The 13,722-nt window shown below is 45.3% G+C and overlaps 1 protein-coding gene across 1 annotated transcript; it reads right to left on the bottom strand.

Moving 5' to 3' along the window:
* On the bottom strand, window positions 1–13,487 carry Sri (sorcin). The gene is made up of 8 exons (XM_031379982.1): window positions 13,339–13,487; window positions 12,344–12,427; window positions 10,554–10,623; window positions 6,911–6,954; window positions 5,880–6,027; window positions 5,561–5,674; window positions 4,695–4,753; window positions 1–1,507 (listed from the first exon to the last, which is right to left on the bottom strand). Exons 1-8 carry the CDS (start codon window positions 13,387–13,389, stop codon window positions 1,481–1,483), a joined length of 597 nt encoding a protein of 198 aa, XP_031235842.1. The 5' UTR covers window positions 13,390–13,487; the 3' UTR covers window positions 1–1,480.
* Window positions 13,488–13,722: the final 235 nt, after the last annotated feature.

Below are 13,722 nucleotides of genomic sequence, written 5' to 3'. Positions count from 1 at the left end.
TATGCTTATGGAATGTTTATTTCACCAGTTGATAAGTTAATCGGTCACGTGGATGGTCAAGTTCACGTTGTGCCAGAAACACGACAGATACATTGCTAGCAAGAGCAGACTGCTACCATTGTTAGCTGCCAAACTGTAAGAACAAAACACTGGGGATACTTTTCATATCAACATACTTTTGCACGCTCAGAACTACCTCAAGGGTAATTAGTCTTTTCAAAGATAGGGACACTAAGTGTCCTGTCATTACATAAAATGTTCAAGGCACATACATAGCAAGGCATTGCCAGCAAGCCAATGATTTAAACATTTGGAAAAAAATCCCTATTTTCCTCTCTCTTTCTCTCTCTCCCTCCTTCCCCTTCCCCTCTGTGTGTGTGTGTGTGTGTGTGTGTGCAAAACCAAATAAACTATTAGAGAATACTTGGAAACTGAGTGAGAAGGAAGACTCTACTCCCAGTAGTTAAAGCCAGATCAAGACATTCATTAGAGTCCCTTTCTTTTGTGTGTTTAAGATCATGAACAAATGACATTCAAATATGAATGTCCACAATTTTTTAAAACGGAACCTGCTTGGCTTACTTATTTTTTATTACTTTTTAATTATGTGCATGCATATATGTTTGTACTGGGGTATCTGCAGGTGAAATGCAGGTAGGTGCCCATGGGGGGCATGAGGCAGTACTAAATCACCCATCATGGGTGCTGGGAACTTTAGTCCTCTGCAAGAGCAGGGCATGCTCTTTGCTGCTGAGAGGTCTCTCCTCCCCTGACACCTGGTTTTAAAATGAAAGCATACACATTATTAAAAATTTGGGAGATACAGAAATATACAAAGGAAATTAAAGACATCTAGAATCTCTCTAGTAAAAAAGAAACAGTGAATATATTCTTATTTCTCTTTAGTCTTTTTTCTGACAATTTTAAACTTACAGTATTCAAGACCTTTAAGTATAATTAACAAAAGTTTGGGGTGGATGGCAACGAAGAACTTGGTGAAGTCCTAAAACTTGTACTTTCTAGTATGTGGATTGCCAGGTTCATTGGTTTGTTTTGCACCACTGTGGATCTATGTCACTTAAGAATACCCCACACAAACTGTTAACCACATTCCTTAGGGAAAGAATAAGAGCTAAGTCTGATGAAAAAGTGTCATATATCACAAGAAAATATGTAATATATGTTAAATATTTTGCATACTTTATATAAAAGAGGGTTAGCAGGAAAATAAGGCATGATTGATAATGGCTCAGGAGGTTCTGACTGGTATAACAGACTTGTTTTTATATTATTAAACTTCAAAGGAATTTATTATCAAAATGAAAAATGAAGCTGCAGTTCTATATAAAGTCATAATCCCGTTCAAGGGCTGTCAGGGAGTGTCTGCTGGTGGAGGCTGCACACAGCACTGGAGGCAGAGAGGAAGCAAGGGCAGGCTCCAGTTGGAATGTTGAACATATTCAGACAGCTTCCTCTTGAGTTAGACGGTCATGACACACTGGATGAACTGAAAAAGGAAACCAGGGTTACACTACAGTCTGCAAAGTTCCAAGGGTGCTGTAGCCTCTGAGGTGCCACAGCCTCTGAGGTGCCACAGCCTCTGTGGTGCCACAGCCTCTGTGGTGGCTTAGCCTCTGTGGTGCCACAGCCTCTGAGATCCCATAGCCTCTGTGGTGTCACAGTCTCTGAGGTGCCACAGCCTCTGTGGTGTCATAGCCTCTGTGGTGTCATAGCCTCTGTGGTCCCACAGTCTCTGAGGTGCCACAGCCTCTGAGGTGCCACAGCCTCTGTAGTGCCACAGCCTCTGAGGTACCACAGCCTCTGTGGTGGCTTAGCCTCTGAGGTGCCACAGCCTCTGAGGTACCACAGCCTCTGAGGTGCCACAGCCTCTGTGGGGGCTCAGACTCTGTGGTTCCACAGCCTCTGAGGTGCCACAGCCTCTGTGATGGCATAGCCTCTGTGGTGTTACAGTCTCTGAGGTTCCATAGCCTCTGTGGTGTCACAGCCTCTGTGGTGGCTTAGCCTCTGAGGTGCCACAGCCTCTGTAGTGCCACAGCCTCTGAGGTACCACAGCCTCTGTGGTGGTTTAGCCTCTGAGGTGCCACAGCCTCTGAGGTACCACAGCCTCTGAGGTGCCACAGCCTCTGTGGGGGCTCAGACTCTGTGGTTCCACAGCCTCTGAGGTGCCACAGCCTCTGTGGTGGCATAGCCTCTGTGGTGTCACAGTCTCTGAGGTTCCATAGCCTCTGTGGTGTCACAGCCTCTGTGGTGGCTTAGCCTCTGTGGTGTCATAGCCTCTGTGGTGCCACAGCCTCTGAGGTACCACAGCCTCTGAGGTGCCACAGCCTCTGTGGGGGCTCAGACTCTGTGGTCCCACAGCCTCTGAGGTGCCACAGCCTCTGTGGTGGCATAGCCTCTGTGGTGTCACAGCCTCTGTGGTGCCACAGCCTCTGTGGTGCCACAGCCTCTGTGGTGGCTTAGCCTCTGTGGTACCACAGCCTCCTTGTGGGCAGCTTCCATTTTAATTCTCTATCTTGGCATCAAGGGTAAACAAGAGCAACAAAAAGTCCCATTTTTCTACGTTATGCCTAAATGAAGGGTGGGAAGGTTCTTACTTTTAGGGGAACTTTCTTTTCTAAATCTGAGGAATTTCTCACTTTATGGGAAGGAGGAATCACTTCAACAGATAAAAAATTTAATCCCTAAATAATACTTAAGGGTCTAGAGACAGTCATGGTCAAAAGTACTTGCCCACAAGAACAAATTGGCTTACGCTGTCATATCAATGGACTTCCAAACTGACTTTGGCCCACTACTCTAGTGGCTAACTTTTCATACAATCACTCTTTAAAATCTGCTTCATCAGCGTCAAAGCCATGCACAACAGAAAGAGAAAAGCTGACCCTGCTCCAGCAACTCCAAAACACACAACTGGCAACATCAGTGCTTGCTGTACAGGGCTGCCTCCCCAACTAGACCCACCAGAGAAGTGGCTCGCAGCCTCCCTAATGCTGCAACCCTTTAATACGGCTCCTCATGCTGTGGTGACCTCCAAACATAGAATTATTTTTGTAGCTATTTCATAACTATAATTATGCTACTGTTATATATTGTAATGTAAATATCTGATATTCAGATCTCAGGAGACTCCCGTGGAAGGGTTGTTAGACCACTAAAGGGGTCATGACTGAGAGGTTGAGAATCATTAAATTAGACCACGGCCCCCCACCCCCCCTGAGCTTATTCTCTAACACTGGTAAGGAGCTACACAATGCTAATTCCTGCATCAATTCTGCTAAGCCAACTTGATGATTCTTATCTGAGAGACAAAGACACCAAAGATTAGGACATGTAGAAAGCTGTTTGATGGTCCCCTCTAATGCCACTCCACAGGTCCTGTCCATGAAGAGCTTGTTTTGCATCATGGTTTAAGCTGGTGTGTTCCTTATGTTCTCAAGAAACAGCATAGGTGTGCAAAGCAGAGCTGCGAGCTACCTCTCAGTGGCATGTTTGTGGCGTACAGGGTGAGCGCAGCGGCAACATCTGCATGGCAGGTCAGCCCCACGCAGCTGGCTGAAATCTGACAACAGCTTTGAAAGAGACCTTACTGTTGCTTTATATAGGTGTGTATGTGGTGCATGGTCTGTGTCAGGCTGTGTATATGTGGTGCATGGTGTGTGTCAGGCTGTGAATATATGGTGCATGGTCTGTGTCAGGCTGTGCATATGTGGTGCATGGTGTGTGTCAGGCTGTGCATATATGGTGCATGGTGTGTGTCAGGCTGTGCATATGTGGTGCATGGTATGTGTCAGGCTGTGCATATGTGGTGCATGGTATGTGTCAGGCTGTGTATATGTGGTGCATGCTGTGTATCAACCTGTGTGTATGTGGTACATGGTGTGTGTCAGGATGTGTGTATGTGGTACATGCTGCATGTCAGGATGTGTGTATGTGGTACATGGTGTACGGTGTGTGTCAGGCTGTGTCTATGTGGTGCATAGTGTGAGACAAGATGTGTAAATGTGGTGGCATGGTGTGTGTTAGGCTGTGCATATGTGGTACATGCTGTGTGTTGGGGCGCATATGAACGTAGAAACTAAAGGGCAACCTCAAGTGTTATGCCTCAGGTGCTATCCACATTTTGAGAGTATTTCTCATTGGCCTAAAATTCACTAAGCTAGGCTGGATCGTCGGCAAGCCCCAGGATCCACCAATCTCTACCTCCACAGTACTGGGGTTACAACAGAGCCCTGCCACATTCAGCTTTTAGTGCATGTGTTCTGAGGATTGACCTGAGGCCCTCATGTTTATTTGCAACCAAGCCTGAAAGAGTCGCCATTCTCACGACACTCACTTTCTCAGTCTCAGAGCAACTAGGGAACTCTGCTTCTATGAGCTGGTCAGTCAGTGCAACAGGCTAGGCCTGAATTGAAGCAATCCTCCAACCTCAGCTGGGATTACAGGCATGAACCAACATGTCCTATTACATTTCTATGATTTTTGTTGTTGTTGTTTTGTTTTAGGCAGAGTCTCACAAACATAGCTCAGACTGGCTTGAACTCATGGCAATCCACCTGCATCAGCCTCCTGAGTACATGAGCCAACATGTCTGTATTCTTAATAACTAACTGAGGAAGGGACTCCCATTCAGGTACAGTTTGTCTTATACTTAGTCCTTATTTACAGAGACTTACATCATCATACGAGAAATTCACAACTCCTTGTTGACCAGAATCCCGTCTTCGAAAGCTATCTGCAAAACAACATAGTAAAATGTAGTGTTTCTCCTTAAACGGCTTTTCTAAACTCACAGCCGCTAACTATTTGGCATTGGGATCCAATGTCAATAACAAGTAAATTCTACAACCAGTCAAGATAAGGCCAAAGAAAATAAGTATCGGTAACAGAAAGTGGCCAATGGTCGTTTGCAATGTGGATCTAAGACAAATGACTGACCTCGGCTGGTAAAAGCAGTTTAGCCTTCAAGGCCCTTGAACCGCTGTGAAAGCACAGGATTCTCAACACTGAAATAGCATGCACGCTGTGTAATCAAGGAAGCAGATGGATGACAGAAGTTGATATGATAAGTGGGCTGTGACCAAATATCCCACCAACTTCAGCCCTGCTGGCCAAAAGTGATTCACTTTAATTTTACTCTTCAAACGTCCCACAGTTGAAGAGAATTACTCATAACTGCACTCTATGAGCGATACTGTACAACTCAGGCTGTGGGCAGTAGCACAGTGGTCCAGAGTTTACCTAGCATGTGTGAGCCCTCCGTAGCCCTAGCACCATAAACAAATGCACTTACAAAACAGACAGCTACATCTGCAGCCATTTAATAAAACGTACTCCGATTACTCATTCACCTGAAAAGAAACCCTGAATAACATATTATGATCCATTTGTTTAATAGCTGTGCTAAGGGCCTGCTAAAGCACCCCCTAAAACCATAAAAAGCCGGGCAGAAGAGAAGTTCAGAGGTCCAGAGAAATGACAAACGCCATTCAGAAAGGGTCTTCTAAGCTCCCGGTAATGCTGAATGGCTTCAGGGACAAACCTGTGAGAGCCCGCAGTTTGACACAGCAGGCGATGTAGTCATCAAAGGTGATCTTCCCACTGGTGCTGTATCGCTTTGCAACTGAATTTACAGTTTGAGGACTCAACCTGAATCCTGGAAGGCAGAAAAGTCACCCAACAAGAAAAGGTTGATGGTTAAAAACACAACAAAACTCCCCAACAACAACAACAAAAACCAACAACCACATTAGAGACAGAAAGAGAGGGAGAGACGAATGGAGCAGAAGAGGCTGTCTTCAAGGAGCACACACTTTTAGAGATTCATCAGTTAACGGAGAGCTCTACTTGGTAATACAAACCCATAGTCGTTAGGGCCTTCTGCAGCTCCTGGGGATCCACCGTTCCACTCCTATCGCTATCGAAACTGATGAAGTGTTGTCTCCAGCCATTCAGCACAGCCCAGAGCTCTTTGAATTCATTGAACCCCATCGTGCCAGACATATCTCTCTGGATTATAATCAAGGACGGAACTGTCTCATTGCACACCTTTAATGATTACATGAGAGGACATAGAAGGGGAAGGGAAATTCAATGCTTTCTGTTAAAATGGAAGAAAGACACCCCATGTTTTAAAAAAGTTAGTCTATACTCTTGGTATAATATAAGAAAAAGTAATGATAAGTGATGCAATTTATGATGTATGGATTTAAAGCTCTGAATACCCACTTTTACTGTAGGGAAAAAAAGACCGCTACTCGGTCTGAATGAGAGAAGACGATAGGGTACTGTAAGCTGCCGGAAGTAAAACGGCAGATTTCTTACAGGAATTGAGCTACATTTCGTCGGTGCTCTAGGTTATGGATTCTGACAGTCCTTTGGACTTCACCAGCAGAAAGTGAGCTGTGGTGGAATGTAGCACTCTAGCCAAACTGAGACTAACCACAGGCTGGCATTCTTGCGCACTTCCAGTGCCTTCCTGCACTAACTCTAACACACACTCTCCACCCATTTCTCTTGCAAAAGGATCTCTGCACCTCAGGCTAACCGCCAACTTGCAATATGGCACCTGCTGCCCTCAAACTCACAGTGATCCTCCTGCCTCAGCACCCTGAGTGCTCAGACTACACGCATAAGCCACCTCACCTATGCACCTTGGGCAATCTTGAACAATCGCCCTTCTTCTTACTAAACTTCCTGTCTGTTTCTCACACCAAATTATATCCTAACAGCTAGTTATTTCACAAAGCTTTTTGGTAGTTACTTGCAATTTTTTTCTACGTACTTGTTCCTCCACCCTGGGTTGAGTTTTTTTCAGAAAGACTTTTTTATTTTATTTTATTTTTTTTGCCATGGAAAAAACACTCCAGACAACCATTAAGGTAAAGGATACATCCAACATTGAAACCATAAGGCGACAAGTCTCCAGGTTAAAAGCTGTTAAATCAAAGAAAGTACATGAATCAATATAATTTCAGCATTTCTACATGACATTGGAATCATTGAAATTAATTATGAATTCTATTATTAATTGACGCCTTAAAGCCTGCTACTCGATTTGTATGGGACAGAGCTCACGTTGCCTTCTACCAATACTGTGGGACTGTGAAGCAAATACGGCTCAGTTTCAAAAACTGCACGATTCATCTATCTGCCGATGTTACAGACACCTGTGAAGAGCCTAAGCCCTGCTCCCCCGAGACTCAATCACCCTGTAGCCTAATCCCTGCTCCCCTGAGACTCAATCACCCTGTAAAGTGGCAGCCCCACTGCTGTTACTCCTGGGTCAGTCATTTCTTTAAGTGGTGGGACTCCGTGGGCTCTTGAACAGGCATTTAGCCACTCCACAGTCCCTATGATTTGGAACTGTCTGAAGAATCTGCAGTGATACCAAGGCCCTGGCAGACTACTATGCCTGGCTGAGCAGAACACTGTGAAGACAGAAGGCTATCATTCTCAAGCTAAAATGATCTCAAACTACTTGGTTCCCTTTAATAGCCAATAACCCTAACTTCTGTATCTCACCCAATGTTCTCTTACTTCACAGACATATTCCTTAGAATGTATCACTAGGCTTCTTCGCAGACCTCTAGTATCTAACAGTACTACAGCCATGAATATTTTATCAACTGAAAGCTATGGGCCTCCACTTGGATGTAGTCAGTATACTTGATCTTCCCACCAGGGGAAGTGGCAAAGGTCCTTGTTCATGACTTTCTTTTGTTCTTTGACTATACAAGTTCATGTGACTTCTTCCATAGTGACTCAAGTCCATGGTCCTGAACCACAGTCCTTCATGTTTGGCTCGGAATAAACTGTTTCTTTATTTCCTTTAAAGTGGACCCTATTCTATACTTTCAATGTAGTCTTTATCTTCTGGCTGGGGTGGCATGTGTTCTCCGATACAGAATGCTATAGGGTGTTCTGATCTCAGGGGAAAGGCTAGAACCCCTACATGATTTTTCCCACTCCACCGACAACAGGCAGGATCTCCACAGGGAATTTGTTACTTCTACAACTAAACCATGTTCCACCTGAGTCTTTCATTCTATGTGCCTAAATTATGTACCTACACCCTCCCCATTGGCATCATGGTGGCTGGACTTTCATTTCAGCCCCTGTGTCAGTTCTGCAGGCTCACTCCCATCTAGCTAGACCATGTGCCTGCTGGTTACAATCCCAGCCTCAGTACTTATCCCAGAGACCTTCAGCAGGTGGAATTCTTTCTGCACACACAGTATGACTGTCCATCTAAATACGGACTGGCTGGTTGAAGGGATGAATGGATGGGTGGACTGAATTCTCACCCCTAGATAGAGGCTGTAGAAGTATCCCTCATTTGTAAAGGCTAAGGGGGAATGTAGATTATTATTTTTATTAGACTATTTGGGGTTTTATTGATATTTAAAAGTTGTATATAGTTTCAAAATTATCCACGTGGTGCTTTCCCTGTGTGCTGTGAGTCTCCTCGCTCTACCACAATATCTGAGTCATCTTTTCTTCCAGTAGAAGCAATGACGCAGGTCAACAAGGGTGGAAGCCTCTCTCTGCTTCTGTCAAGCTTCTTGTAGAGACGTCTCCTCCAAAGTCAAGGAAAGGAAAAGCTGGATTTCCATTTTGGAGACTGGAACTCTTCCCATGGAGTCTCCCTTGTAGGGATAACTGGTTCTGATCTGTATTATCCCACTGGCCCCCTTCCACTTTCAGGATTGTGGCCTATGGTTTGGAATCTGTGCTTAAAAGATCGGTGGCTCTATAGTTTCTGTAACTGCAGAACTCATGACAGCCAGGAGTTGGGAGGTATATCATGGATGCTACCGGGAACTAAACTAACTAGATCAAAAAGGCCTTGCAGTTCAGGATATGTGCTTCTCTTGTTTTGGACCAAGTTATATGACACAAATTTCAAAAGTTCTTTCTTGAACTAATTTCCCAACTAGGAAACAGTAACAGAGTATGGAAGACACAGAACGCCAGTGTTTTAAAGATGACCATCTAGAGAATACAGCACCTCCTACAGTGGAGAGCGCCACTGCAAGTCCTTAGGGATGAGCTCTAAGCACTTTAACTTATAGCTTATTATGAAGTTGAGGTGTCCATTTGATGTTCTGCCTTTATTAACAAATGCAAAGAAGTTAGAAGGTGGCATAATTGAGCTAAGCCACTATTATTTGTCCCAGACACTTCTTGTGGTCAAGATTAGACTTGAAAAAACAAAACAACGGAAGGAGTTGCAGAGATTAACTATGGAGCAGAGACTGAAGGAAAGACAAGCCAGCCTAAATATAGCTATCTCCTGAGAGCCTCTGACAGTACCTGACTAATACAGATGTAGAGGCTCACAGCCATCCATTGAACTGAGTACAGGGTCCCCAATGAAGGAGTTAGAGAAAGGACCCAAGGAGCTGAAGGGCTTGCAGCCCCTTAGGACGAACACCAATATGAACTAACTAGTACCCTCAGAGCTCCCAGGGTCTCAACCACCAACCAAGGACTGCACATGGAGGGGTCTGATTGTTCTGGCAGCATGTGTATAGTAGAGGATTGCAAATTCGATCATCAATAGGAGGAAAGGACCTCGGCCCTGTGAAAGTTCTGTGCCCCAGTGTAGGGGAATGCCAGGGCCAATAAGTGGGAGAGGATGGGGTGGCAGGCATGGAGAGGGGAGAGGCAACAGGGGTTTGTTCTTGTTTTTGTTTGTTTGTTTGTTTGTTTTTTGAAGGGGAAACTGGGAAAGGAGAAATTTACATGTAAATAAAGAAAATATCTAAAAAATAATAAATAAATCTTTTTTAAAAAGAATAAACAAAACAAACAAATAAACAAACAAAACCAAAGTCTGTGGGATAATAAGCCGCAGCTAGGATTCAGCATCTTTACAATGTTTATTTCCCATTTGCTTCCTGGAGCACAGTTCGGAGAAGTCGGGACAGTGGCTATGTGACAAACAGTGGGGCTGCACGTACAGTCTGCTAAGAATGGAGGAGGGAGCAGAAGGCTGGCATGGAGTGACAGCAGGAAGGGGACTCTGTCCTCAGCATGAATACATCTTCTTCTCAGCTGATAGAAAGAATGACCTAGGCAATGTTATGGCCGGCAAGTGTTTGTATTACCAGGGAGTAAGCCCAGGGCTCAGAGATCAGACGGCAAGACTGGCCACTCTCTCAATGCCACCAGAGTTAGGATAGAACAAGCACTTGGCAAAGTCAGTGGTACCTGTTAGCACTTAGCATTAACGACACCTGACCTGGTAGATTCCATTTCAGCACCCTAACTTGTCCTCTGTGTGGGAGGCCACCCAAGTGGTCTCACTGGTTCGAATGATCCCAGAGTACAGGGAACCCAAATCCAAGAAATCCACTAACCTCTCTGGTGAACTGAAATGGCTTGTTAGGAACCATGCTCAATTAACTTTTTAAAAATAATAGCTTGGTGGATGAGAAAAGTTTGATTTCTTTAAAGGAACAATCACAGTTCACAGCTAAAGTACAGAGAACAAGAGTATTGTTAGAAAGATCCTAAGACCGCAAACTCACGTTTGTATCCTCCCGCAATGCCAGACTGTGTTAGACATCTCTGCAACTCATCAGCATCAATTTGCCCGTCCTTTAAAAAACAAACAAAAACCAGGAAAGGAAATCAGGGTGGTGATTTGCACTTGCAAGTCCTTAAGCAGCGGTAACAAGAAAATAATCATATGTAGGAATGCCTTTCAAAATTCTTCTTACCCTAATTCCAAAAATAATCCAATAGTGAGAGAATATTTGTCATGGCTGACAGTTTGCACTCAGTTTGAGCCAAGAAACTATCAAAATCAATCATTTTAAAATTAGTTAATGGAACTGTTTAAAAACATATCCCTCCAAGCCCTTGTTTTAAATGGGTGAGACGTAGGGTGTATTAGTAGGGGCATCAGTAAATGCAAGGCCTGGTCCAAGGAGAAAGAGGCTCTTGGATTGATTTGACTCAGGAGACAGGATCTTCCAAGCACAATTATATAGAGAACATATAGGGTCCAATACCTACTTACTGGTTGACTGAGGTCAAAATAAGACACATGATATTTTTAGGGATTTTTAAATAAAATATATAAATCCAAGTTGGTGAGACCCATTAAGTTATAAATAGGAAAAGGATCAATAATTTGCAAGAAGATGAATGTGTGGAATAGAGGCCAGTGCTGCTGAAAGCCAAGCGGGTGGAATCACTTACATGCCGAAGACACTGGCAATCTAAGAATGCTTGTCTTGAGGTGTGCTATGTCTTGTGGTTTCAAAGACACGGATCAATAACATATTAAGTAGACACTTGAGAGGCAAGTCTCCCAGTCTTCAACTCAATTTTCCATTCAAATTCTCAGAGCTGTGTTTCTTAGAGTACCACTTCTTCCAAGGTGACTGGAGGAGTTTGCTTAACATATTCTAGAGGATGTTGTTTGTTTGCTTGTTTGCTTGCTTGCTTGTTTTTTCAAATCATGATTAATTTCATTCTTTCGGGGCTCTTGTTTAAAACAATTAAGTAAGAAAGAAGGTCCCCTCTGGACACGTCTGGATTATGTCCACAGAGCAATAACCAAACACAGTGACCTTGCAAGCTATGCATGTGTGTCCTTCCCTATAGTAGCCAGAGGCATCTGTCATACAACTCTCTGAGGGAGGAAGTGGGTCTAAGGACCTGGGACTAGCTGACCTGCATTCTCTCTGTGGGTCATCCGGCCACAACACCTAATAAGGACATAGTGAGCCAGCTCTGTGAGAGCATCCACACCCAGGGTTGACGCTACCTTCTGAATACTGACAGTAACTCTTGTGTTTGCAGGCCGATGGCTCTTTATAGCTCTTCTCTACCTCCTTTCCTTCTATCCTGGGTAAACGATTAATTATCGAATTCAACTGAAAGTAGCTATCTATTATACTTGGGCTATAGAATAATTAATACTAATATGTGTCTTTAGGCTAGACAAGCAGAGGTTTTATGTTCAGATCTTGAATTTCTTCTCTGTAAGCAGCCCTTGCTCTATCCTGAGAATACGATCGAGAAGGTATAAACTTTGCAGATCTTCAAAGTATATTTATAACCCCCTTTTGGGTCAATCAAACAAACCCCAGTTCAATCACAAGTTCTGAACTGATTTATTGTCAATACAAATAATACTCTGTCCAACTTTGTTCGAATCCAAAATAAAAAAAATACTTTAGTCTTCTTTTCCTCTTCCCTTCTTTTAGGCAAAGGGACTCATTTCCGGGGCAGACTGTTTTGTGCCACGTCACTAAATGCTAATACAGACAGAATACAACAATTCTTCAATATTAAAGAAAAGGCTCACCTGCCCAGCTACAGCAGCAAAGTAACCATAGAGCGGATCCTGAGTCTGTCCAGGGAACGCAGGCCCCCCAGGAGCTCCTCCATACTGTATAAAAGAAATGGAAAGGCATCAGACATACAACTGAGTTTATTCTTCCACCATGCAAGGCCTTTGTGCAATTGACGCCTGTGTGACCTTCACAGATTCTATCTTCCCCCCACCCCCGACCCCCACCTCACACTCCACCTCAGTGACCCACCAGGCTTTTGCACTCCTGCTCCTGACATCTAAAAGCTGGAGACTTGGTCCAAAATAAGTCTCCACGAAAGTGACGACACTATATGCAGAGCCACTTAAAAATAGCCCATTAACAGAGGTCAATGTACCTGAAGCAATCAGTCTGGTAGCTAGGTTAGAATTGTTTTCCTGTTGTTTTTTTACTGCTTTCGTGGTGTTTTAAAAGTACTTGAAGTACTAGGTAAGGCTGGAGTTAGTACAGGGCTGACAGGTGTGGCTTGGGAAGAACGAGGATGGCACGGGGTTTTATCTAAGATGAGGGTCCCTCTGTCTCTGACAGTACACCCCCCACATCTGGCCAAGTGGTCCTCCACTAGGCCTTCAGCTCACTTCTCCAGACTTTCTGGTCTCCCTGTCACTTTCTTTTCAAGGGAGTGACCACAGAACCGTTCTAGATCAAGATGGCTGTTGTTGCTTTGGGGACATTCCGAGAAAGAGAGCTAGCAGGAAGTCAACACCCAGCTTGCACTATCTCACGCCACATATCCGAGTTACCGAGTGGGCTTCCCGGGTCGCAGCCCACCCCACCCGTGGGCCCGGGAAAGGCCCTAGGAAGAGATGGGGAAGAAAAATGGAGTGGCGCCAAGGCTGGACATCAGGGTCCAGGCGAGCTCGCGGGGAGCGTCTGGGACCGCCCGCGACGCCTCCTCCCGCGCGTCCGTGGCGCCTTCCAGTCCAGGGAGCCCAGAGGCTGCTATTCCCTCATCCGCTGCACTTACCCCGCCTGGGTAGTACCCTCCGCCGGCGCCAGGGTGCCCGGGATACGCCATGGTGCGGTGCAGACTGCGCCTCCGCCCTGCGTGTCTGCTGCTCCGCCCGTCCGCCTGGAGCCGCCCCGGAGCGCACCACGCCGCCCGGCGGGGGACGCCGCTCGTCGCCACCCACCCCGATCGCCCCGCGCCACCCCGCGCGCCGCCCGCTCCCTGCTGCCTCCGTGCTGTGTCAGCGCCGCTTGCAGCCCACGGTCAGGCGATGACCCAGGACCCCAGACGAGTTTACATTAGGACCCTTCTCCCTCTCGGCCTAGTGGCACATTCCGACCTCCACGCGCAGCTAGGGGAGTTTTTTCCTTCTTCTCCTTCCTACTGTGCTATTTTGTAGAA

The sequence above is a fragment of the Mastomys coucha genome, unplaced genomic scaffold, assembly GCF_008632895.1.
Source record: "Mastomys coucha isolate ucsf_1 unplaced genomic scaffold, UCSF_Mcou_1 pScaffold19, whole genome shotgun sequence".
Lineage (NCBI taxonomy): Eukaryota > Metazoa > Chordata > Mammalia > Rodentia > Muridae > Mastomys > Mastomys coucha.
The sequence above is the reverse complement of the archived record's forward strand: the minus strand, read 5'-3'. Positions and strand labels throughout refer to the sequence as shown.

Coding starts and splice junctions, on each gene's coding strand:
- Sri (XM_031379982.1), bottom strand. CDS start 13,389: ATGGCGTATCCCGGGCACCCTGGCGCCGGCGGAGGGTACTACCCAGGC. Junction 6,028..6,910: donor TTATGGTTTCAATGTTGGAT/GTATCCTTTACC, acceptor ATTATAATCCAG/AGAGATATGTCTGGCACGAT. Junction 5,675..5,879: donor GAAGGCCCTAACGACTATGG/GTTTGTATTACC, acceptor TCTGCCTTCCAG/GATTCAGGTTGAGTCCTCAA.